Below are 25,272 nucleotides of genomic sequence, written 5' to 3' on the forward strand. Positions count from 1 at the left end.
ACATGTTAGAGGCAGGAAACATGTTCCCAATGTTGGGGGAGTCCAGAACCAGGGGCCACAGTTTAAGAATAAGGGGTAGGCCATTTAGAATAGAGATGAGGAAAAACTTTTTTAGTCAGAGAGTTGTGAATCTGTGGAATTCTCTGCCTCAGAGGGCAGTGGAGGCCAATTCTCTGAATACATTCAAGAGAGAGCTAGATAGAGCTCTTAAGGATAGCGGAGTCAGGGGGTATGGGGAGAAGGCAGGAACGGGGTACTGATTGAGAATGATCAGCCATGATCACATTGAATGGCGGTGCTGGCTCGAAGGGCCGAATGGCCTACTCCTGCACCTATTGTCTATTGTCTATTGTTTTGGGTCGGGACCCTCCTGAAGAAGGGTCCGCTGAGTTCCTCCAGCATCTTGCGTTTTGCTTAAGATTCCATCATCTCCAGTTCCTACCTTATCTGTGTCTTTTATTTTGAGAATGAGAAAAGTTGAGAAAAATTGAGAAAAATTGGTGTCCATATACAGAAATTCTTAAAAAGCCGGGTCTCTAGCGCTTTGACATGATGGACAGAGGCCAAGGATGAAAAGACAGAAGGTGTGAGACAAAAGCTTGAAAGGGTTCAGAAAAGATTTACGAGGATGTTGCCAGGACTAGAGGTTGTGAGCTACAGGGAGAGGTTGAGCAGGCTGGGTCTCTATTCCTTGGAGCGCTGGTGCATGAGGGGAGATCTTATAGAGGTATACAAAATCATGAGAGGAATAGATCGGTAGATGCACAGAGTCTTTTACCCAGAGTAGTGGAATTGAGGACTAGAGGACATAGGTTCAAGGTGAAGGGGAAAAGATTTAATAGGAATCTGAGGGATAACTTTTTTCACTCAGAGGATGGTGGTTGTATGGAACAAGCTGCCAGAGGAGGTAGTTCAGGCTGGGACTATCCCATCGATTAAGAAACAGTTGGACAGGTACATGGATAGGACATGTTTGGAGGGTTATGGACCATGCGCTGGCAAGTGGGACTAGTGTAGCTGGGACACTGTTGGCCGGTGTGGGCGAGTTGGGCCAAAGGGCCTGTTTCCACACTGTATCAATCTATGACTCTACGACTCTATTATTGAAAGGTTGCGAACTGTGAAGCTAGAGGAAGGAATGGAGGTGCAATAGGTTGATACAGGTGAAGGGTCTAACTTCACAACCCCTTCATCGTGTCCGAGTAGGTCAGAGGCCAGGATTCCTCTGGTGGATAGCTCACCTCAGGAGCCCCGAAACCCTGTCCACCATCTACACATCTCACATTCAGTTTATTGTCACGTGTACCGAGCGAGGTACAGTGAAAAGCTTTTTGTTGAATGCTAACCAATCAGTGGAAAGACTGTACATGATTACAATTGAACCATCCATATATGAACGATAAAGGGAATAACATTTAGTGCAAGATAACAGTCCAGTAGAGTCTGATTAAAGGTAGTCCGAAGGTCTCCAATGAGATAGATAGATAGTAGCTCAGGACCGCTCTCTAGTTATTAATAGGATGGTTCAGTTGCCTGATAACAGCCGGGAAGAAACTGTCCCTGAATCTGGAGGTGTGCGTTTTCACACTTCTGTACCTCTTGCCCGATGGGAGAGGGGAGAAGCGGGGTGAGACTGGTCCTTGATTATGCTGCTGGCCTTGCCGAAGCAGCGTGAGGTGTAGATGGAGTCAGTGGAAGGGAGGTTGGTTTGTGTGATGGTCTGGGCTGCTGGCCTTGCCGAAGCAGCGTGAGGTGTAGATGGAGTCAGTGGAAGGGAGGTTGGTTTGTGTGATGGTCTGGGCTGCGTCCACAATCCTCTGCAATTTCCTGCGGTCGTGGATGGAGCTGTTCCCAAGCCGTGCTGGGATGCATCCTGATCAGATGCTTTCTACGGCAGGTGTGTAGACGTTGGTGAGGGTTGTTGGTGTGATGGAGCATTCTCCACTTGCCTGGATGAGGCCAGCGTCAACCATAATGAGGGAGATCAACACCATGCGGGACAAAGCCGCCTGCTTGTGGCGTAGCCCACCACGACCACTCACTCACTCACTCACACTGCCACCAAAGCACAGAAGGGTCCTGATCCAAAACATCACCTATCCACGTTCCCCAGAGAGGCTATCTCATCCCATGACTTACTCCCTCCCGTACACTTTGTGTCTCACAGTAACAACAGTTTTACTCATCTACACAATGCACTGCAGCAACTTGGTCGGCACGGTGGAGCAGCGGTATAGTCACAGCGCCAGAGACCCGGGTTCCATCCCGACTACGGGTGCTGTCTGTACGGAGTTTGTGCATTCTCCCCGTGACCTGCGTGGGCTTTCTCCGGGATCTCCGGTTTCCTCCCACACTCTAAAGACGTGCAGGTCTGTAGGCTAATTGGCTTGGTATAAGTGTAAATTGTCCCTGGCGTGTGTAGTTAGCGTTAGTGTGCGGGGATCGCTGGTTGGTGTGGACTCGGTGGGCCGAAGGGCCTGTTTCCATGCTGTATCTCTAATGTAAACTAAACTCAGCACGAGTTCCTGGCCAGCACTTTCCAAACCCACAACCTCGACTAACTAGAAAAGGCAACAACCCACAAACTCCAACAGCCAAGGGTAATTAGAGATGGGCAATTAAATGCTGCATCACCTTTGGAATCCTTGAATGAATAAAAGAACACACACTGGGCATAAAATGAGATGGGTCTCCAGTATTAGATACATTAGACATTTAGATGGCCAGAGATGGCCATGGAGGCCAAGTCAATGAATATTTTTTAAAGCGGAGATAGACAATATTCTTGATTGGAAAGGGTGTCAAAGGTTACGGGGAGAGGGAGTGCAGAGAAGGTTCACCAGATTAATTCCGGGGATAGCAGGACTTTCATATGAAGAAAGACTGGATAGACTCGGCTTGTACTCGCTGGAATTTAGAAGATTGAGGGGGGGATCTTATAGAAACTTACAAAATTCTTAAGGGGTTGGACAGGCTAGATGCAGGAAGATTGTTCCCGATGTTGGGGAAGTCCAGAACAAGGGGTCACAGTTTAAGGATAAGGGGATTTATTCACAAAATGCTGGAGTAACTCAGCAGGTCAGGCAGCATCTCGGGAGAGAAGGAATGGGTGACGTTTCGGGTCGAGACCCTTCTTCAGACTGAAGGGGGAAGTCTTTCAGGACCGAGATGAGAAAGTTTCTTTTCACACAGAGAGTGGTGAATCTGTGGAATTCTCTGCCACAGAAGGTAGTTGAGGCCAGTTCATTGGCTATATTTAAGAGGGAGTTAGATGTGGCCCTTGTGGCTAAAGGGATCAGGGGGTATGGAGAGAAGGCAGGTACGGGATACTGAGTTGGATGATCAGCCATGATCATACTGAATGGCGGTGCAGGCTCGAAGGGCCGAATGGCCTACTCCTGCACCTATTTTCTATGTTTCTATGTTTCTAATGGGGTTGAGAGGGAAAGATAGATCAGCCATGATGAATGGAGTAGACCTGAGGGGTCGGATGGCCTAATTCTACTCCTAGAACTCATGAACTTTAGTCTAATGCGTTACACTAAAATAATCAAGGGTTCAATTCAATTGCTGTATGTACCAAATGCAGAACCATGAAATTCTTACTTGCAGCAGCATAACAATAACATAATAACCGCAATACATACAGATAAAAAAAATTGTTAGAAAATACAATAAATTAATAACCATAGTACTAATAATAGTGCAAAGCCAAAGTCCATAATGTAATCAAACTACTGTGGCACAAGAACATCTTCACAGCAACCATCAGGCTCTTGAACACTGTAAACACCAACTAAACTATGAACTACTTTGGTTGTACTAAAGACTTGGGACTCTTTGGTCCAGAACATAGAACAATATAGCACAACACGTCCTTCAGTCCACAATGCCTGTGCTGAACATAATGCCAAGACCATCATGTAGCTACCTGCACATAACCCATATCCTTCCGTTCCCTGCATATCCATACTCTTCTCCGTGGATTGTCGCCTTGTCGTGGTGGACAAGCTTGTGTGGTCCTGAGATCCTGAGAGCGATGCCGTCTGGAGCTACGCTCCTGGTAGGGTCACCCATGGCGGTAAGGTCGAGGGGGAGGTCCCTGACAAAGAGCAATCCAACCAAGACCTCAACGGTGGAACAGGCGGAGGGTGACGGCTGACTTTAGTGGAGCGTCACAACGGCTGGGAAGGCGGATGGATGAAGGCTGCAGCGGTAAAGGGTCCCCGGTCGTCTTGGACTCCACGCCACTGGATCCTGTCCCAGATCTGTCAAGGACCGCGTGGTGGCTGTCTGTGCACCAGTCTCCCCACGTTAAACAAAGTCACGCACAGGCACCATCTATGAGGACAATCAGGCTCGCTTCCAGTGACCGCCGATGATTATGATATCCAAAAGTCTTTTAAATGCCAATAATATATGTGTTGGACCCCCACTGCCAGCAGCCCATTGCAGCCACCCGCCCTCCCGTGTAAAAGACCTGCCCCGCACATCTCTATACTAAAACTCTTGTTTGTTTGTTTGTTTGTTCCTGAACTACAGCCAAAACGGTACATGATAGCACAACATTTTTAGGCCCACCTTAGTCACCGTCGTCCCTTTGGTGCTAATGGAAGGAGTTTCATTGAAATCAGTGTTATATCTTAAAAGTTATTCACATTTTAAAGTTTACATCTATCTCCTAGGGAGGGAGGGAGGAGGGCAGGAGAGAGGATAAGGGGGGTTGAGGGGGATGGAGTAGGGGGGAGAGAGGGGAGGGAGAGGAGGGGGGAGGGAGGGAGGAGGAGGGAGGGGGGATGGGGAGGGGGAGGAGGAGGGAGGGAGGAGGAGGGAGGGAGGAGGAGGGAAGGGGGGAGTGCGGGGGAGGAGAGGATGCTGCACCAATGCAGGAGAGGTTTGGCCCCAACGGGTCCATTTGGTCTCGTATATAACTAAAACTCTCGTCTTGTATGTATGATGGAAAGGCCGGCGCCCATCCCGGCGTGCCCCGCGCCTGACCTTCCTCCCATGGTGCAGTGCGACGGCAGAGAGGTCAAAGAAGATGGCCGCCAGGAGGACGAGCGTGGGGCAGCGCCATGCGGCCGCTCTCCTGCTGCTGGCCGCCGCGATGGCCTCCCGGGGCCGGGGTAAGTGGCTCCCTCTCCCCTTTCCTCTCCTCCCTTGCCCGCCCCCGGGCCCCACAACGGGGACCCAACGGGTTGTCTAGTACCTGTCTAAATGTCTCTTAAACATTATGATTGTATCTGTCTCAACTACCTCCTCCTCCGACAACTTGTTCCATACACCCACCAGCCTTTGCGTAACAGAGTTACCCCTCAGGTATCATGCAAGCATAATTCTGCTCTGTCCAGCATCATGTCTAAATAAAACAATTTTCACTACTATATTTTAACAAGTATTCATGCAGCAGTTCAATGAATGTAAATCCCACCGTGTACATTGGAGCAAGGAATGCAGTACTGGCGGCATTTTACTAGGTTTTATTGGCAATACTCGATTGATTGGAAGATACAGCACAGAAACAGGCCCTTCGGCCCACCAAGTCCACTGCGACCATCCATCGGCCGTTCACACTTAATTCTCTGTCATCCCACTTTCTCATCCACTCCCTGCACACCAGGGGCAATTTACAGAGGCCAATTAACCTACAGTACATACCCTCGTGCCTTTCGGATGATGGAGGAAATGGGAGCACCCGGAGGAAACCCACACGGGTCACGGGGAGAACGGGCAAACTCCACACGGACAGCACCCGAGGTCAGGATCGAACCCGGGGCGCTGGCACCACGAGGCAACAGCTCCAGCGAACAGTGAAAAGCCTGGATAGAGTGGATGTGGAGAGGATGTTTCCACTAGTGGGATAGTCTAGGACCAGAGGGCATAACCTCAGAATTAAAGGACGTTCTTTTAGAAAGGAGATGAGGAGGAATTTCTTTAGTCAGAGGGTGGTGAATCTGTGGAAATCATTGCCACAGAAGGCTGTGGAGGCCAAGTCAGTGGGTATTTTTAAGGCAGAGATAGATAGATTCTTCACTTGTACGGGTGTCAGAGGTTATGGGGAGAAGGCAGGAGAATGAGGTTAGGAGGGAGAGATAGATCAGCCACGATTGAATGGCGGTGTGGACTTGATGGGCCGAATGGTGTAATTCTGCTCCTATCAGTTATGAACATGACCATCTATCACCCATTCACACTTAGTTCTGTTATCCCCATTCACTCCCTATGCACGGTGGCGCAGCAGTAGAGTTGCTGCCTTACAGCGAATGCAGCGCCGGAGACCCGGGTTCCATCCCGACTATGGGTGCTGTCCGTGCGGAGTTTGTACGTTCTCCCCGTGACCTGCGTGGGTTTTCTCCGAGATCTTCGGTTTCCTCCCACATTCCAAAGACGTGCAGGTATGTGGGTTAATTGGCTTGGTAAAATGAAAAAATTGTCCCTAGTGTGTATAGGATGGTGTTAGTGTGCGGGGATCGCTGGGCGGCACTGATGCGGTGGGACGAAAGGGCCTGTTTCCGCCCTGTATCTCTAAACTATACTACAGTGCATTCAGAAAGTATTCAGACCCCTTCACTTTTTCCACATTTTGTTACGTTACAGCCTTACTTTAAAATGGATTAAATTCATTTTTTTAATCATCAACCTACACACAATAACCCATAATAAAAAAGTGAAAACAGGTGTTTAGAAATGTTTGGAAAATAATCAAAAAGAAATAACTGAAATTTCACATTTACATAAGTATTCAGACCTTTTACTCTTAGTACTTTGTTGAGGCACCTTTGGCAGCGATTACAGCCTCAAGTGTTCTTGGGTATGACGCTACAAGTTAGCATACCTGTATTTGGGTCATTTCCATTCTTCTCTGCAGATCCTCTCAAGCTCTGTCAGGTTGGATGGGGAGCATCGATGCACAGCTATTTTCAGGTCCCTCCAGAGATGTTCGATCGGGTTCAATTCCAGGCTCCGGCTGGGACACTCAAGGACATTCACAGACTTGTCACGAAGCCACTCCTGCGTTATCTTGGCTGTGTGCTGAGGGTTGTTGTCCTGTTGGAACGTGAACCTCCGCCCCAGTCTGAGGTCCAGAACGATCTGGAGCAAGTTTTCATCAAGGATCTCTCTGTACTTTGCTCCGTTCATCTTTCCCTCAATCCTGACTAGTCTCCCAGTTCCTGCCGCTGAAAAACATCCCCACAGCATGATGCTGCCACCTCCATGCTTCACCGTAGGTATGGTATAGGCCAGGTGATGAGCGGTGCCACTTGGCATTCAGGCCAAAGAGTTCAATCTTGGTTTCATCAGACCAGAGAATCTTGTTTCTCATGGTCTGAGAGTCCTTTAGGTGCCTTTTGGCAAACTCCAAGCAGGCTGTTATGAGCCTTTTACTGAGGAGTGGCTTTCCTCTGGCCACTCTACCATAAAGGCCTGATTGGTGGAATGCTGCAGTTATAGTTGTCCTTCTGGAAGGTTCTCCCATCTTCACAGAGGAACTCTGGAGCTCTGCCAGAGTGACCATCGGGTTCTTGGTCACCTCCCTGACCAAGGCCCTTCTCCCCCGATTGCTCAGTTTGGCCGGGCGGCCAGCTCTATGAAGAGTCCTGGTGGTTCCAGAGTTCTTCCATTTAATAATGACGGAGGCCACTGTGCTCTTCGGGACCTGCAATGCTGCAAAAAATGTTTTCTACCCTTCCCCAGATCTGTGTCTCGGCACAATCCTGTCAAGGAGGTCTACGGACAATTCCTTTGTCTTCATGGCTTGGTTTTTGCTCTGACATGCACTGTCAACTGTGGGACCTTATATAGACAGGTGTGTGCTTTTCCAAATCATGTCCAATCAATTTAATTTACCACTGGTGGACTCCAATCAAGTTGTAGAAACATCTCAAGGATAATCAATGGAAACAGGATGAACATAAGCTCAATTTTGAGTGTCACAGCAAAAGGGTCTGAATACTTATGTAAATGTGATATTTCAGTTATTTCTTTTTATTTACTTTGCAAAAAGTTCTAAACACCTGTTTTCGCCATTTTATTATGGGATCTTGTGTGTAGATTGATGATTTAAATTTTTTTTTTTTAATCCATTTTAAAATAAGGCTGTAACGTAACAAAATGTGGAAAAAGTGAAGCGGTCCGAATACTTTCTGAATGCACTGTAAACACTAGGGAAAATTTACAGAGGCCAATCGACCTACAAATCCTCATGTCTTTAGGGTGTGGGAGGAACCTGGAGCACCCTGAGGAAAGCTCATAGAGAACGGGCAAACTCCACTGAGACAGCACGAGGTCAGGATGGAACCCGGGGCTCTGGCATCACTGTGAGGCATCGGCTCCACCAGCAGCTTCACCGTAACTTTCTTTGGCCAAATCCTGCGGTGATATTACCTGGTACTTGCTGCCAATTTGGTGTTTCAACGCACACTTATGCAGGAGTTTCCAAGATTGCTGACAAGTATCTTCATAAGTTCATAAGTGATAGGAGCAGATTCAGGCCATTCGGCCCATCAAGTCTACTCCGCCATTCAATCATGTCCACTGACTTGGCCTCCGCAGCCATCTGTGGCAATGAATTCCACAGATTCACCACCCTCTGACCAAAGAAATTCCTCCTCATCTCCTTCCCATTGTGACGTCCTTTAATTCTGAGGCTGTGGCCTCTGGTCCTAGACTCTCCCACTAGTGGAAACATCCTCTCCACATCCACTCTATCCAGGCCTTTCACTTTTCGGTATGTTTCAATAAGGTCCCCCCCCTCATCCACCTAAGCTCCAGCGAGTACAGGCCCAGTGCCATGAAACGCTCATCACATGTTATCTTGCTGGACAATCTGTCACTGAGCTTGGCAGAGCTCTGCAACATGTAAGATGGGGAATCTGCTTCAGAGGACCTGCGAGCACATTCATCTGAACGGGAATTTCCTGGCTGTGTCATACCAGGGTTCCAGGCCCGAAACGTCACGTATCCATGTTCTCCACAGATGCTGCCTGACCCGCTGAGTTACTCCAGCACTCTGTGAAACGTCACCCATCCATGTTCTCCCCAGATGCTGCCTGACCCGCTGAGTTACTCCAGCACTCTGTGTTCTTTTTTGTAAATCTGCATCTGCATTTCTTTGTTTCTAGCACTCCTTCAAGGTTGGACAGAATTGTCCACTCCAGTACAGGTCTCTGGAGTGGTCTCAGAGAAGAGTATTCTATCAACTCCGCCACCGCCATTAAACATGTTGCGTAAATACAATCTGTTGTTGATGAGAACTACTTGGGATCCAAGCAAAATAATTACCTCACAGAGAATATCAAAAGCACAATAGGAAATAGGGACAGTGTAGTTTGGACTCTATACGATGCTGTTATTTTTTAGATTTAGATTTAGATTTAGAGATACAGCGCGGAAACAGGCCCTTCGGCCCACCGGGTCCGCGCCGCCCAGCGATCCCCGCACATTAACACTATCCTACATCCTCGGGACAATTTTTACATTTGCCCAGCCAATTAACCTACAAACCTGCACGTCTTTTGAGTGTGGGAGGAAACCGAAGATCTCGGAGAAAACCCACGCAGGTCACGGGGAGAACGTACAAACTCCGTACAGACGGCGCCCGTAGTCAGGATCGAACCTGAGTCTCCGGCGCTGAATTCGCTGCGCCACCGTGCCGCCTTATTGTGACTTTCCAAACTATAATACAGGTCCATTACCGATTTCCCGGCAACTGTTGGGTCCGGCACCTCCTTTAATCCGGACCAAATCACGAGAGCGCACATGAAATCCCCCTTGGAAGTCCCCTCATAAACGTGACGCCCGGGCCGGGTGAGGCGGCCGATCTCCACCTCATCGGGACTTCCGCGGCCTCTCGGCGGGTGGAATCTGCCCCCTGCTGCCGGGGCTCTGGAACTGCAGCCCGGCCGGAGCTGGCAGATCTGTTCCCATGGCCGACTCTGGAGGCCGACTTTGCGGGCCGGTATCTCGGCCCCTCGGCGGAACGTTCCAGTAACGTCGGACTCCTCTCGGAGGCCGTGACCTCTGCTGGTCCGGCAACGTGGATAATCCGGAAAGGCTCTGGAGACAAAGGGTGCCGGAAAATCGGAGGTGGGCCTGTGACGGCAGACAGTTCCGGAACCTTGGATTAAAACTCTAAGAATCCAACGCAGCTGCTGAATTTTGTGAGGCAGAAAATTCAAATAAATCAGCATCCACTCTACCTGTGTGCACCCGATAATGGCTCTTCAGTTGCCTCTTCTGAGTAAACAGCCTTCCACACTGGTCACAGTTAAAGGCCTTCTTTCCTTAAAATGAAGGAAATTTGGATTTTAGTACAGTTTAGTTGAGAGATACAGTGAGGAAACAGGCCCTTCAGCCCACCGAGTCCGCACCGACCAGCGATCCCCGCACACTAACACTATCCTATACGCACTAGGGACAATTTACACATATACCAAGCCAATTAACCTATAGACCTGTACGTCTTTGGAGTGTGGGAGGAAACCGGAGATCCCGGAGAAAACCCACGCAGGTCACGGGGAGAAGGTACAAACTCTGTACAGACGGCACCCGTAGTCGGGATGGAACCCGGGTCTCTGGTGCTGTGAGGCAGCAACTCTACCCCTGCACCACCGTGGCCAAGTTGCCACCAAGTTGCTGCAGTGCATTGTGTAGATGAGTAAAACTGTTGTTACTGTGAGACACAAAGTGTACGGGAGGGAGTAAGTAATGGGATGAGATAGCCTCTCTGGGGAACGTGGATAGGTGATGTTTTGGATCAGGACCCTTCTGTGCTTTGGTGGCAGTGTGAGTGAGTGAGTGGTCGTGGTGGGCTACGCCACAAGCAGGCGGCTTTGTCCCGCGTGGTGTTGATCTCCCTCATTATGGTTGACGCTGGCCTCATCCAGTCACGTGGAGAATGCTCCATCACACCAACAACCCTCACCAACGTCTACACACCTGCCGTAGAAAGCATCTGATCAGGATGCATCCCAGCACGGCTTGGGAACAGCTCCATCCACGACCGCAAGAAATTGCAGAGGATTGTGGACGCAGCCCAGACCATCGCACAAACCAACCTCCCTTCCATTGGCTCCATCTACACCTCACGCTGCCTCGGCAAGGCCAGCAGCCCAGACCGTCACACAAACCAACCTCCCTTCCACTGACTCCATCTACACCTCACGCTGCCTCGTCAAGGCCAGCAGCCCAGACCATCACACAAACCAACCTCCCTTCCACTGACTCCATCTGCACCCACCACCCTTTGTACATATTCCAATAAATAAAACTAATTTCAAAAGGTTTAAATATTCACTGACAACTGTGTGTTTGCAGTGTGCCTGAGTGACCGGACTATCTAACCCTTGCCTGTTAATGCTCGCTGAGATGTCAGGCCATTACATCCTGCTTCTTCATTCACTCCTCAACAAGATCAGGTTGGTTAAGACGGACTGAGCGGAGGTGTTCAGTGAAACGATCGTTTCGCTCAACACCTCCGCTCAGTCCGTCTTAACCAACCTGATCTCCCGGTGGCTCAGCACTTCAACTCCCCCTCCCATTCCCAATCTGACCTTTCTGTCCTGGGCCTCCTCCATTGTCAGTGAGGCCCAGCGCAAATTGGAGGAACAGCACCTCATATTTCATTTGGGTAGTTTGCACCCCAGCGGTATGAACATTGACTTCTCTAACTTCAGACCGTCCCTGCTTTCTCTCTCCATCCCCTCCCCCTTCCCAGTTCTCCCACTGGTCTTACTGTCTCCGACTACATCCTATCATTGTCCCGCCCCCTCCCCTGACATCAGTCTGATGAAGGATCTCAACCCGAAACGTCACCCATTCCTTCTCTCCCGAGATGCTGCCTGACCCATTCAAATTTAATTTTGTGTTCACAGTAAAAACTCCATGATCTCGGATTCTTCTGCCTGCATTTGGCCCATATCCTTCCTGAACTAATATCCACCTCATTGGAGACCCTTGGACTATCTTTGATTAGACTTTACTGGACTTTATTTTGCACTAAACACGTTATTCACGTTATTCCCATTATCATGTATCTGTACACGGCTTGATTGTAATCATCTTCAGACTTTCCGCTGACTGGATAGCACGCAACAAAAGGTGCCGTCTGTACGGAGTTTGTACCTTCTCCCCGTGAACTGCGTGGGTTTTCTCCGAGATCTTCGGTTTCCTCCCACACTCCAAAGAAGTCCAGGTTTGTAGGTTAATTGGTTTGGTAAAATGTAAAAATTGTCCCCAGGATAGTGTTAGTGTGCGGGGATCACTGGTCGGCGCGGACCCGGTGGGCCGAAGGGCCTGTTTCCACTCTGTATCTCTAAACTAAACGCTTTTCACTGTACCTCGGTACATGTGACAATAAAGTAAAATAAACTGAACTAAACCATGTACCTGTCCAAGAGTCTTTTAAATGTTGTTATTGCACTTGCCCCAACCATCTCCTCCGGCAGCTCGTTCCATTCTCCCACCACCCTCTGTGTGAAAAAGTTTCCCCTCAGGTTCCTATTAAATCCTTCCCCCCCTCACCTTAAACCTGTGTCCTCTGGTTCTCGATTCCTTCCTCTGGATAAAAGACTGTGCATTCACCCTGTCTATTCCCCTCATAGTTTTTTACACCTCTATGAGATCACCCTTTAATCTCCGTGCCGACCAGCGATCACCTGCACACTCGTGACCAGCGATCACCCACACACGTGGGGACAATTTACAGAAGCCAATTAACCTCCAAACCTGTACGTCTTTGGAGTGTGGGAGGAAACCAGAGCACCCGGAGAAAACCCACGCAGTCACAGAATCTACAAACTCCCTACAGACAGCACCCGAGGTCAGCATCGAACCTGGGTCTCTGGCGGTGTAAGACAGCAACTCTATCTCTGTGCCGCTGAGCTGGCCAGTTTAGTGGGCAATGGGGAAATGGGACTGGCCCAATGTGGGAAGCATGGTTGGCATGGACAAGATGGGCCGAAGCGCTTGTTTCTCGGCGGCTCAGCTCTCTGACTGTGAACGATGGGGCAGAATGACACGAGGACGGAGGGCTCCGTTGCGGAGGAGGTGAACCAGAGGGGGAATGGGTGACGTTTCGGGTCTGAAGTCTGAAGAAGGGTCTCGACCAGAAATGTCACCTATTCCATTTTCTCCGGAGATGCTGCCTGACAATGCTGCCTGAGTTGGCAATAGACAGTAGGTGCAGGAGGAGGCCATTCGGCCCTTCGAGCCAGCACCGCCATTCAATGTGATCATGGCTGATCATTCTCAATCAGTACCCCGTTCCTGCCTTCTCCCCATACCCACTGACTCCGCTATCCTGAAGAGCTCTATCTAGCTCTCTCTTGAATGCATTCAGAGAATTGGCCTCCACTGCCTTCTGAGGCAAAGAATTCCACAGATTCACAACTCTCTGACTGAAAAAGTTTTTCCTCATCTCCGTTCTAAATGGCCTACCCCTTATTCTTAAACTGTGGCCCCTGGTTCTGGACTCCCCAACATTGGGAACATGTTTCCTGCCTCTAACGTGTCCAACCCCTTAATAATCTTATACGTTTCGATAAGATCTCCTCTCATCCTTCTAAATTCCAGTGTATACAAGCCTAGTCGCTCTAGTCTTTCAACATATGACAGTCCCGCCATTCCGGCAGAGAGGGAAAGCAGTCTTTCTAGTCTTCGTGTCTACGACACTTCAGATAGTCCCTGCTTTCCCTCTCCATCCCCTCCCCCTTCCCAGTTCTCCCACTCGTCTTCCTGTCTCCGACCACATTCTATCTTTGTCCTGCCCCCTCCCCTGACATCAGTCTGAAGAAGGGTCTCGACCCGAAACGTCACCCATTCCTTCTCTCCAGAGATGCTGCCTGACCCGCTGAGTTACTCCAGCATTTTGTGTCGACCTTCGATTTTAACCCACATCTGGTTTTTCTCCTCCCAATTTCGAGGATTCAAATTGTGAAACCGAAAGCAGACATGGTGTGTTGGGACTTACCTGTGTGCAGGCTCATGTGCTCCAGAAGAGAATGCTTGGTGGTCAAGGACTTCTGACAGACCGTGCACTGATAAGGATGCACCCCCGTGTGCATGCGCTCGTGAACCTGCAGCGTGTGCTTCTGTGAAAAGCTCTTACCGCATTCAAAACACTTGAAAGGCCGTTCACCTGCCACAAGACAAAACACTGGAGAATTAATGCCTCCACGTCAAAACGAACATTCAATCCTAGTTGTGGAAGTATTGTACACATATATTCCCTGCTTTCTGGTGTCATTCAGAGTGTCATAGAGCGTAGTGCGGAAACAGCCCCTTCGGCCCAACATGTCCCAGCTACACCAGTTCCACCTGCCTGCGTTTGGCCAATATCCCTCCAAACCTGTCCTATCCATGTACCTGTCTAAATGTTTCTTAAACATTGGGATAGTCCCAGCCTCAACAACCCCCTCCAGCAGCTCATTCCATACACTCACCACCCTCTGTGTGAAAATGTTACCCCTCAGAATTCCTATTAAATCTTTTCCCCTTCACCTTAAACCTGTGTCCTCTGGTCCTCGATTCACCCATTCTGGGCAAGAGACTCTGTGCATCTACCCGATCTGTTCAATTCCCTGCATTTAATAGACGTGTATAAAATCATGAGTGGAATAGAAAGGGTAAATGATTCTTTTATCCAGATGAGAGTGAAATTAAGAAACATAGGTTTAAGGTGAAGGTAGACACAAAATGTGTCAACCTTCGATTTAAACCAGCATCTGCAGTTCTTTCCTACAGGTATAGGTTTAAGGCTCGGTACTGGGCCCACAACTATTTACAATATATATTAATGATTTGGATGATGGAATTAGAAGTAACACTAGCAAGTTTGCGGATAACACAAAGCTGGGTGGCAGTGTGAACTGTGAAGAGGATGTTAGGAGGTTGCACGGTGACTTGGACAGGTTGAGTGAGTGGGCAGATGCTTGGCAGATGCAGTATAATGTAGATAAATGTGAGGTTATCCACTTTGGCGGCAAAAACAAGGAGGCAGATTATTATCTCAATGGTGTCAGACTAGGTAAAGGGGAAGTGCAGCGAGACCTGGGTGTCCTTATACACCAGTCACTGAAAGTAAGAGTGCAGGTACAACAGGCAGTGAAGAAAGCTAATGGAATGTTGGCCTTCATAACGAGAGGATTTGAATACAGGAGCAAAGAAGTCCTTCTGCAGTTGTATAGGGCCCTGGTGAGACACAATCAGTAACCCGTGTTTCTGATGGAGAATTGAGTGCAGTTTTAGTCTCCTAATTTGAGGAAGGACATCCTTGCTATTGAGGCAGTGCAGAGTAGGTTCACGAGGTTAATCCTTGGGATGGAGGGACTGTCATATGAGGAAAGATTGGGCTTGTATTCACTGGAGTTTAGAAGGATGAGAGGGGATCTTATCAAGACGTATAAAATTATGAAAGGACTGGACAAGCTAGATGCAGGAAAAATGTGCCCAATGTTGGGGAAGTCCAGAACTAGGGGCCACAGTCTAAGAATAAAGGGTAGGCCATTTAAAACTGAGGTGAGAAGGAACTTTTTCACCCAGAGAGTTGTGATTTGGTGGAATTCTCTGCCACAGAAGGCAGTGGAGGCCAATTCACTGGTTGAATTTAAAAGAGAGTTAGATAGAGCTCTAGGGGCTAGCGGAATCAAGGGATATGGGGAGAATCACAGGTTACTGATTGTGGATCATCAGTAATCACGATGACCCGTGATCACAATGAATGGCAGTGCTGGCTCGAAGGGCCAAATGGCCTCCTCATGCACCTATTTTCCATGTTTCTGTTTCTATGTTTAAGGTGAGCCTATTCAATTCCCTGCATATCCATACGCCTATCCAGACTCTATTAAATGCCACTGATTTGAAAGGTGATGAACAATCTCCTCAGAGGCTGTATGTTAGTGTACAACATAGTAAATAAATAGATGGTAGTGGGTTTCTTTTTAAGTATAGCGTAGAACATAGAACAGTGCAGATAGACACAAAGTGCTGGAGTAACTCAGCGGGACAGGCAGCATCTCTGGATAGAAAGAATGGTTGATGTTTTGGGTCGAGACCTTTCTTCAGGTCTGAAGAAGGGTCTCGACCCGAAACATCACCCATTCCTTCTCTCCACAAAGATGCTGCCTGTCCCTGCTGAGTTACTCCAGCACTTTGTGTCTATCTTCGGCTTAAACAGCATCTGCAGTTCTTTCCGACATAGAACATTATAGCACAGGAATGGGCCCTTCGGCCAATGTTTGTGCCGAACTTAATGCCGAGTTAAAATGATCACATATATATTCAATCTTTTAGACTTTAGACTTTAAAGATACTGTTTTGAAACTGGCCCTTCAAGACCGCACCGGCCAGCGATCACCCCGTACACGAGCACTACCCTACACACGAATGACAATTGACAATTTTACCGAAGCCAATTAACCTACAAACCTGTCCGTCTTTGGAGGAAACCGGCGCACCTGGAGAAAACCCACGCGGTCACAAGGAGAACGTACAAACTTCATACAGACAACACTCGTAGTCAGGATTGAACCCGGGTCTCTGGCGCTGTGAGGCAGCAACTCTACCGCTGTGCCACGGATTAATTGGCTTGGTACAAATGTAACTTTTGTCCCTAGTGGGCGTGGGATAGTGTTAGCGTGCGGGAATCGCTGATTAGTGCGGACTTGGTGGCCGAAGGGCCTATTTCTGTGCTGTATCTTAGAGCTCCAGGGGCTAGCGGGACCAAGGGATATGGGGAGAAGGCAGGCACGGGTTACTGATTGTGGATGATCAGCCATGATCACAATGAATGGCGGTGCTGGCTCGAAGGGCCGAATGGCCTCCTCCTGCACCTATTTGGGAGGCACGGTGGCGCAGCGGTAGAGTTGCTGCCTTGCAGCGAATGCGGCGCCGGAGACTCAGGTTCGATCCTGACCACGGGCGCCGTCTGTACGGAATTTGTACGTTCTCCCCGTGACCTGCGCGGGTTTTCTCCGAGATCTTCGGTTTCCTCCCACACTCCAAAGACGTACAGGTATGTAGGTTAATTGACTGGGTAAATGTAAAAAATTGTCCCTAGTGTGTGTAGGATAGTGTTAATGTGCGGGGATCGCTGGTGGGTCTGTTTCCGCGCTGTATCTCTAAATCTAAAACAAAATCTAAAATTTTCTCTGTTTCTATCTCTAAACTAAACTAAAAGACACAGCCTCACAGCAGTTCCCGAGCCAGCCCAAGCACACAACAGCATGGTTGCTGCCCACCTGTGTGTGTCCTTCGATGTATGGTGAGGAAGTAGAGGTTCTTAAACACTTTGTCACAGTCTTGGCACCTGGCCTCAGGGTTTGGACGCTTGTTCTTGCTCCCGCGCCTCCTTGCTTTGTCCCCGCCCTCCTCCTCGGCCGTGCCCAGCTTGTAGCCCAGCAGCTTCATGGGCCTCTGGACCCTGCGGCTGCTATGGCGGCTGCGCCCGGCCGTCACGCCGTCGGCACCTCCCTGCGGCCGCCGCCGCTCCTCCTCGGCGTCACCGCGTCCGGCCGGCCCGGCGTCCCCCTCGCCGCCGCTCTGCCGCCCTCCGCCGTCGTCCCCCTCGCCCCTCGCTCCCCCGCCCGCTCCCTCCGTGGGCCGGCCCGGCTCCACTCCGAGCTCCGGCTCGCCGTTCCCCGTCTCCCGGCCCGCGTCGCTCCTGCCCGCCAGCGCCAGCGCCTGCTCGCACTTGCGAGGCCGCCCTCTCTTGCGTTTCGGCTTCGCTCTCCGCTCATCCTCCGCCGCCGTGACCGTGGCCCCGTCGGGAGCCTCGTGCGACCGGGAGTCCCGATAGTCGGCGTAGGCTTCGATCAAGTCCGTCACCTTCAGGACCTCGGCGGTGCTCACCACGTGCTGGACGCACCTCTCCGGCACGCTCAGCCGCCCGGTGTACATGAACCCCAGCACGGCGCCGAAGGTGTCCGCGCCCATCCCGTCCAGCACGTACACGCCTTCTCCTCGCTGCCTCTCGCTGGCAAACATCAGGGAGAAGTACTCGCTGCTGGCGGCCAGCAGCGCCTTGTGGGCCTTGAAGTGGACGTCCTCGGCAATCAGAGTGATGTCGCACAGAAAGTCGCGCCTCCTCTGCTCCTCCAAGTTTGTCAGGACGGTGTCTTTATGAGTCTTAGACTGGATGACAAGGGAAGAGGGACGGCCATCGGGCAATGTGGCAGCCATCGTGCTGATAATTAGTCAAATACACGTGGCATTCCTGAAAAAGAAATCAGATAATCATCTGTAAATGGCACCGTCAATGGGGTTAACGTAGAAAGCATGTTATCAGGATGCATCGAAGGTACAAAGTGCCAGAGGAGGTAGTCGAGGCAGGTGCTATAACAACATTTAAACAACATTTGGATAGGTACATGATAGACACAAACTGCTGGAGTAACTCAGCGGGTCAGGCAGCATCTCTGGAGAGAAGGAATGGGTGACGTGCCGGGTCGTTGTTGAGTTGTTGAGATGGAGTGTGGGACACAGACAACGTAGGTTCACAACGAGAAAGGAATACATAAACTAAGGCCAAGATACAGTCCAGATACAAGAGGGCTTGAGTTAGCAGGAGAGATCGTTTCCCTTGGAGCGATGAAGGCTGGGAGGACACACGATGGAGGCACATTCAATTATGAGAGGCATAGACAGGACAGAGTCAGCGTTTGCTTCCCATGGTGATGGGGGTGTCTGAAACTAAAGGAGAGAAGTTTAAGTTGAGAGGGAGTGGGTTGAAAGTGGATCTGAGGAGCAGATTCTTCATACAAAGAGTAGTGGGTATGTGGAGAGAGCTGTCAGTGGAGGTGCTGGAGGCAGGAACAGCAATAACGTTTTAACAGATATCTGGATAGGCGCTTGAATGAACAAAGAACAAGATCATTGAACAGTACAGCAGAAGGAGAGGTCCTTCAAACAACAATGTCCGTGCACAACATGATGCCCTCTCTCACTATTCATGGTCTCTCTCTATCCCTGGTCACTCTCTCTATCCCAGCCTCTCTCTCTCTTTCTCTCTCTCTCTACCCTGCCTTATCTCAGACTCTCTATCCCAGGTGTCTCTCTCTTTCTCTACCCATGGTCTCTCTCTATCCCATTCCTCTCTCTCTCGCTCTCTGTGACTGTAATCTCTCTACCTATCCCTGTGCACTCTCCCTCCCCCTCCATCCATCCCTGGTCCCTCTCTCTGCAGGGGCTCTCTGTCCCTCTATCTTCTCTCTCTCCCTCTCTCCTCTCTCTCTCCCCTCTCTCACAATCTCTTTCCTCTCCTCTCTCTCGCTCTCTCCTCTCCTCTCTCTTTCCTCTCTCTCCTCTCTCGCCCTCTCTCCTCTCTCTGTCTCTCTTCTCTCTCACCTCATATAACCATATAACAACTACAGCACGGAAACAGGCCCGTTCGGCCCTACCAGTCCACGCCGACCACTCTCTCTGACCTCGTCTCATCTACCTGCTCTCAGACCATAACCCTCCAATCCCCTCTCATCCATATACCTATCCAATTTACTCTTAAATAATAAAATCGAGCCTGCCTCCACCACTTCCACCGGAAGCCCATTCCATACAGCCACCACCCTCTGAGTAAAGAAGTTACCCCTCATGTTACCCCTAAACTTTTGTCCCTCAATTCTAAAGTTATGCCCCTTGTTGGAATCTTCCCCACTCTCAAGGGAAAAAGCCTACCCACGTCAACTCTGTCCGTCCCTCTTAAAATTTTAAAAACCTCTATCAAGTCCCCCCTCAACCTTCTACGCTCCAAAGAATAAAGACCCAACCTGTTCAACCTCTCTCTGTAGCTTAAGTGCTGAAACCCAGGCAACATTCTAGTAAATCTCCTCTGTACCCTCTCCATTTTGTCGACATCCTTCCTATAATTTGGCGACCAGAACTGCACACCATACTCCAGATTCGGCCTCACCAATGCCCTGTACAATTTTAACATTACATCCCAACTTCTATATTCGATGCTCTGATTTATAAAGGCAAGCATACCAAACGCTTTCTTCACCACCCTATCCACGTGAGATTCCACCTTCAGGGAACAATGCACAGTTATTCCCAGATCCCTCTGTTCCACTGCATTGCTCAATTCCCTACCATTTACCCTGTACGTCCTATTTTGATTTGTCCTACCAAAATGTCCTCACACTTATCAGCATTAAACTCCATCTGCCATCTTTCAGCCCACCCTTCCAAAAGGCCCAAGTCTCTCTGTAGACTTTGAAACTCTACTTCATTATTAACTACTCCACCTATCTTAGTATCATCTGCATATTTACTAATCCAATTTGCCACACCATCATCCAGATCATTAATGTAAATGACAAACAACAGTGGACCCAACACAGATCCTTGGGGTACTCCACTAGACACTGGCCTCCAACCTGACATACAGTTGTCAACCATTACCCTCTGGTATCTCCCATTCAGCCATTGTTGAATCCATCTTGCAACCTCACTATTAATACCCAACGATTTAACCTTCTTAATCAACCTTCCATGTGGAACCTTGTCAAATGCCTTACTGAAGTCCATATAGACAACATCCACAGCCTTGCCCTTATCAATTTCCCTGGTAACCTCTTCAAAAAATTCAAGAAGATTAGTCAAACATGACCTTCCAGGCACAAATCCATGTTGACTGTTTCTAATCAGGCCTTGTTTATCCATATAATTATATATATTGTCCCTAAGTATCTTTTCCATTAATTTTCCCACCACAGACGTCAAACTAACAGGTCTATAATTGCTAGGTTTACTTTTAGAACCTTTTTTAAACAAAGGCACAACATGCGCAATGCGCCAATCTTCCGGCACCATCCCCGTTTCTAATGATGTTTGAAATATTTCCGTCATAGCCCCTGCTATTTCTGCACTAACTTCCCTCAATGTCCTAGGGAATATCCTATCAGGACCTGGAGACTTATCCACTTTTATATTTTTCAAAAGTGTCCGTACCTCCTCTTCTTTAATCCTCATAATTTCCATCACTACTCTACTTGTTTCGCTTACCTCACATAATTCAATATCCTTCTCCTCGGTGAATACTGAAGAAAAGAAATTGTTTAATATCTCCCCCATTTCTTCTGGCTCAGCACATAGCTGACCACTCTGACTCTCTAATGGACCAATTTTATCCCTCGCTATCCTTTTGCTATTGACATATCTGTAGAACCCCTTGGGGTTTACTTTTACATTACTTGCCAAAGCAGCCTCATATCTTTTTTCCGCTTTTCTAATTTCCTTCTTAAGATTCCTTTTACATTCTTTATATTCCTCAAGAACCTCATTTACTCCCTGCCGCTTATATTTATTGTATATCTCCCTCTTTTTCCGAACCAAGTGTCCAATTTCACTGGAAAACCACGGCTCTTTCAAATTATTATTCTTTCCTTTCCACCGAACAGGGACATAAAGACTCTGTACTCTCAAAATTTCACCTTTAAATATCCTCCATTTCTCTATTATATCCTTTTCATAAAACAAAAAGTCCCATTTCACTCCTTTTAAATCCTTTCTCATCTCCTCAAAATTAGCCTTTCTCCAATCCAAAATCTCAACCCTTGGTCCAGATTTGACCTTCTCCATAATGATATTAAAACTAATGGCATTGTGATCACTAGACCCAAAGTGCTCCTCAACACATACCTCCGTCACCTGACCCGTCTCATTTCCTAACAGGAGGTCCAACACTGCCCCTTCTCTGGTAGGCACCTCTACGTATTGCTGCAAAAAACTATCCTCTCTCTCACTCTCTCACTCTTCTCTCTCTCTCACTCTTTCTCTCCCCTTCTCTCTCCTCTCCCTCCCTCCTCTGTCTCTCTCTCTCTCTCCTTCTCTCCTCTCTCTCACGCACTCTACCTCTCTCTGTCTCCTCCCTCTCCTCTCTCTCACTCTCTCTCTTCCCTTCTCTCTCTCCCTTCCTCCCACTCTCTCCTCTCACACTCTCTCTTCCCTCTCTCTTTCTCTCCTCTTTCTCTCCTCTCTCTCTCACACTCTCTCCTCACACACTCTCCCTCTCTCCCTCTCTCTCTCTCCTCACACACTCTCTCTCTCTCTCTCTCTCTCTCTCCCTCCCTCCCTCTCTCTCTCTCTCTCTCTCTCTCCCTCCCTCCCTCCCTCTCTCTCTCTCTCTCTCTCTCTCCCTCCCTCCCTCTCTCTCTCTCTCTCTCTCCCTCCCTCTCTCTCTCCCTCTCTCTCCCTCTCCCTCCCTGGGGTAACCCCGCGGTCAGGCGGGGGCGGGGGCGGGTGCGGGGTCTCCGGGTCGGGGCGGGGCCTTACCGTGCGGCCCGGGGCCCGATGGCGGCTTCCGTCGCCCTCACTCCCGCCGCCGCCCCGCGGCCTCCGGGCGCCAGAGGGCAGCAGAGAGTAGTGACGGCCTCCGGGCGCCAGAGGGCAGCAGAGAGTAGTGACGGCCTCCGGGCGCCAGAGGGCAGCAGAGAGTAGTGACGGCCACCGGGCGCCAGAGGGCAGCAGAGAGTAGTGACGGCCTCCGGGCGCCAGAGGGCAGCAGTGAGTAGTAATAATAATAATAATAATATATTTATTTTATATAGCGCCTTAACACATGCATAAAGCGCTTTACAAATACAATTAACATAGAAACAAAGTAGTGACGGCCACGGGGGGCAGCAGTGAGTAGTGACGGCCACCGGGGGGCAGCAGTGATCAGTGACGGCCACCGGGGGCAGCAGTGAGTAGTGACGGCCACGGGGGGGCAGCAGTGAGTAGTGACGGCCAGCGGGGGGCGGCAGTGAGCAGTGACGGTCACCGGGGGCGGCAGTGAGCAGTGACGGCCACCGGGGGGCGGCAGTGAGCAGTGACGGCCACCGGGGGCGGCAGTGAGCAGTGACGGCCACCGGGGGCGGCAGTGAGCAGTGACGGCCACCGGGGGCGGTAGTGAGTAGTGACGGCCACGGGGGGCAGAGGGCAGCAGTGAGTAGTGACGGCCACCGGGGGGCGGCAGTGAGCAGTGACGGCCACTGGGGGCAGCAGTGAGCAGTTTCGAACCCGGGTCTCTGACCAAAGATACTAGACGAGTAGGAAAATAACTGCAGATGCTGGTACAAATCGAAGGTATTTATTCACAAAATGCTGGAGTAACTCAGCAGGACAGGCAACATCTCAGGAGAGAAGGAATGGGTAACGTTTCGGGACGAGACTACTAGAGGAGCAAGATCAAAGACTCGCGTCGAATAAAAAATAAAATACATGAGCAGGCAGAGTCAATGGGTCTGCCGGGACAGTTCTGTTTATGGATTTTAGGTAGGAGGTAGAATCGGGCCGTGCGGGGCTGGGGAACTATGTTTGGAGGCATTGGAGGGTAGATTGCCGGAAATGGTGAGGTCCGTGATGGTGCTGATGATAAAGGTCTGGTGTTTGTCGGTCCTGCTGAGTTACTCCAGCATTTTGTGAATAAAGATCAAAGACTCTATTATCTTTGAGCAAGATAGACCACTCCACTCTAAAAACCAAATGTAGGTCATGGGTAAATTTCAGCGGCATTTTAGTAAGCAGATTCTGTGTGCTAGACTGGGCAGTGTTCGCAAGTCTCTGCAATTTCTTCGTATATAAAATATTTGCAAACAATTATTTTTGTTCAACTCCTGGATAAATTGACAGTTTGTAGGGACATACGGATTAGCGGGGGGGTCTCGAACCCTCGGTTGGGCTAACAGGTCACGTGGTGCGGGAGCGCGAGGTATAGTTGTGTCTGGCGCCAAACGGGGGAGATGAGATTAGATTATATTAGTAGTTAAGTAGTGTGTGTCCAAAGTAAGTGCGTTGCGCCTTGTCACGGTTTTTACAAAGAATAAAGTCTTTTGATAATAACGCTCGTTTTTGGACTCACTACATTGGTGACCCGAACGTAAAATCTGAAGCGAACACGCAGAATGTCACAGGTGGGAGCGAGCGCGGGTGAGGTTCACCTACCGCCGTTCTGGGCCCATCAGCCGCACCTGTGGTTTGTGCAGGCGGAATCACAGTTCCATATCAAGAAGGTGGAGAGCGACCAGGAGAAGTTCCACCACCTGGTGAGCTGTCTGCAGGCGGAGGTGGCTGCGCGGGTCAGTCAATATCTGACCAGTCCACCCCAAACGGAGCAGTACGTGGGGCTCAAGAGGCTCCTACTGAGGACTTTCGGCTGGAGCCAGAACCAGCGGCCTATGAAGCTACTCCATTTACCAGAGCTGGGGCAGCGGCTGCCGTCGGAGTTGATGACTGAGATGCTGACCTTGGTGGGCGACCATCAGCCGTGTATGGTTTTTGAAGCGGCGTTTCGGGAGAAGCTACCCCGGGACGTCAGGCTAGTGTTGGCCGACGTCTCGTTTGAAGATCCAGTAGCGTTCGCCGAGAAAGCCGACGCGCTCGTCAGGGAGCGGCACACCCGAGACGACTTGGTTAATCGTGTCTCGAGGCCCAGCGGCAGTCGGTGGAGCGGCCGAGAGAGCGACGGATCGGCCGCTATTTCGCAGTCAGCCAGCCAAGAGGGAGCTGCGGAACATGTTTATTGGTTGCGGGCACAAGCAACACGGCAGAATAGGCGCGGCTGGTGTTTCTTCCATCGGCGGTGGGGCGGTGAAGCCCGAAGCTGCAGAGCCCCGTGTGCGTTTCCGGGAAATGCCTGGGCTGATCGAATGTAGAGGCAGTTTCGATTGGCCGTAATTGCCGCCTCTACGCGACGGACCAAGGTACCGGGATCGTTTTTCTAGTGGATACGGGAGCGGTTGTGAGTATTGTGCCTCCCAACGGCTGTGAAGTTCAAGCGAGGGGGAAGGGGCCGCCCCTCATTGCAGTGAACGGTAGCGCCATCCGCACTTACGGTAAAAGGACTACGTCCCTCTCCTTCGAGTCCAGGACCTACCGTTGGGATTTCATCGTGGCGGATGTGGGCCAGGCCATTTTGGGTGCGGATGTTCTATGGGCGTTTTCGTTGGTCGTGGACATCCGCGGTAGCGGCCTGCAGCCCTCGGCCGGCGTACGGCCCCGAAGTACGGGGCCTGCGGCCCCTCCAAGCGCCGCCCCACCCAGTTCAGCGATCCAGGCCATCACCACGGCCCCCGGTCAGTTCGATGCGGTCCTAGCGGATTTCCCGCAGCTCCTCGTTCAGCGGTTCGATGCACCTTCCGAGAAGCATGGAGTGGTGCATTTCATTCCGACCGAGGGGCCGCCGGTTTTTGCCTGGGCACGGCGCCTCCCACCTGAAAAGCTGGCCATGGCTCGAGAGGAGTTCTTGAACTTGGAGAGGCTGGGAATTGTTCGGCCTTCAAGTAGTCCGTGGACCTC

General features: G+C 50.1%; 1 protein-coding gene across 2 annotated transcripts in view; it reads right to left on the minus strand.

Annotated features, from left to right (window-relative positions):
* Nucleotides 1–22,332, minus strand: part of zbtb24 (zinc finger and BTB domain containing 24) — a 34,798-nt gene extending 12,466 nt beyond the window's left edge. Inside the window, exons 1-4 of one of the 2 annotated variants that reach the window (XM_078399881.1) lie at nt 22,267–22,332; nt 17,238–18,211; nt 13,970–14,137; nt 10,200–10,283 (exon numbers count right to left, since the gene is read on the minus strand). In XM_078399881.1, the coding sequence (XP_078256007.1) occupies nt 10,200–10,283; nt 13,970–14,137; nt 17,238–18,177 (1,192 nt within the window). In that variant the 5' untranslated portion in view covers nt 18,178–18,211; nt 22,267–22,332. Of the gene's footprint in view, nt 1–10,199; nt 10,284–13,969; nt 14,138–17,237; nt 18,212–21,633; nt 21,678–22,266 lie in introns of those variants that run through there. The other variant, XM_078399882.1, reaches the window with a different exon arrangement.
* Between the last annotated feature and the right edge of the window lie 2,940 nt (nt 22,333–25,272).

The sequence above is a fragment of the Rhinoraja longicauda genome, chromosome 5 (genome assembly GCF_053455715.1).
Source record: "Rhinoraja longicauda isolate Sanriku21f chromosome 5, sRhiLon1.1, whole genome shotgun sequence".
NCBI lineage: Eukaryota > Metazoa > Chordata > Chondrichthyes > Rajiformes > Arhynchobatidae > Rhinoraja > Rhinoraja longicauda.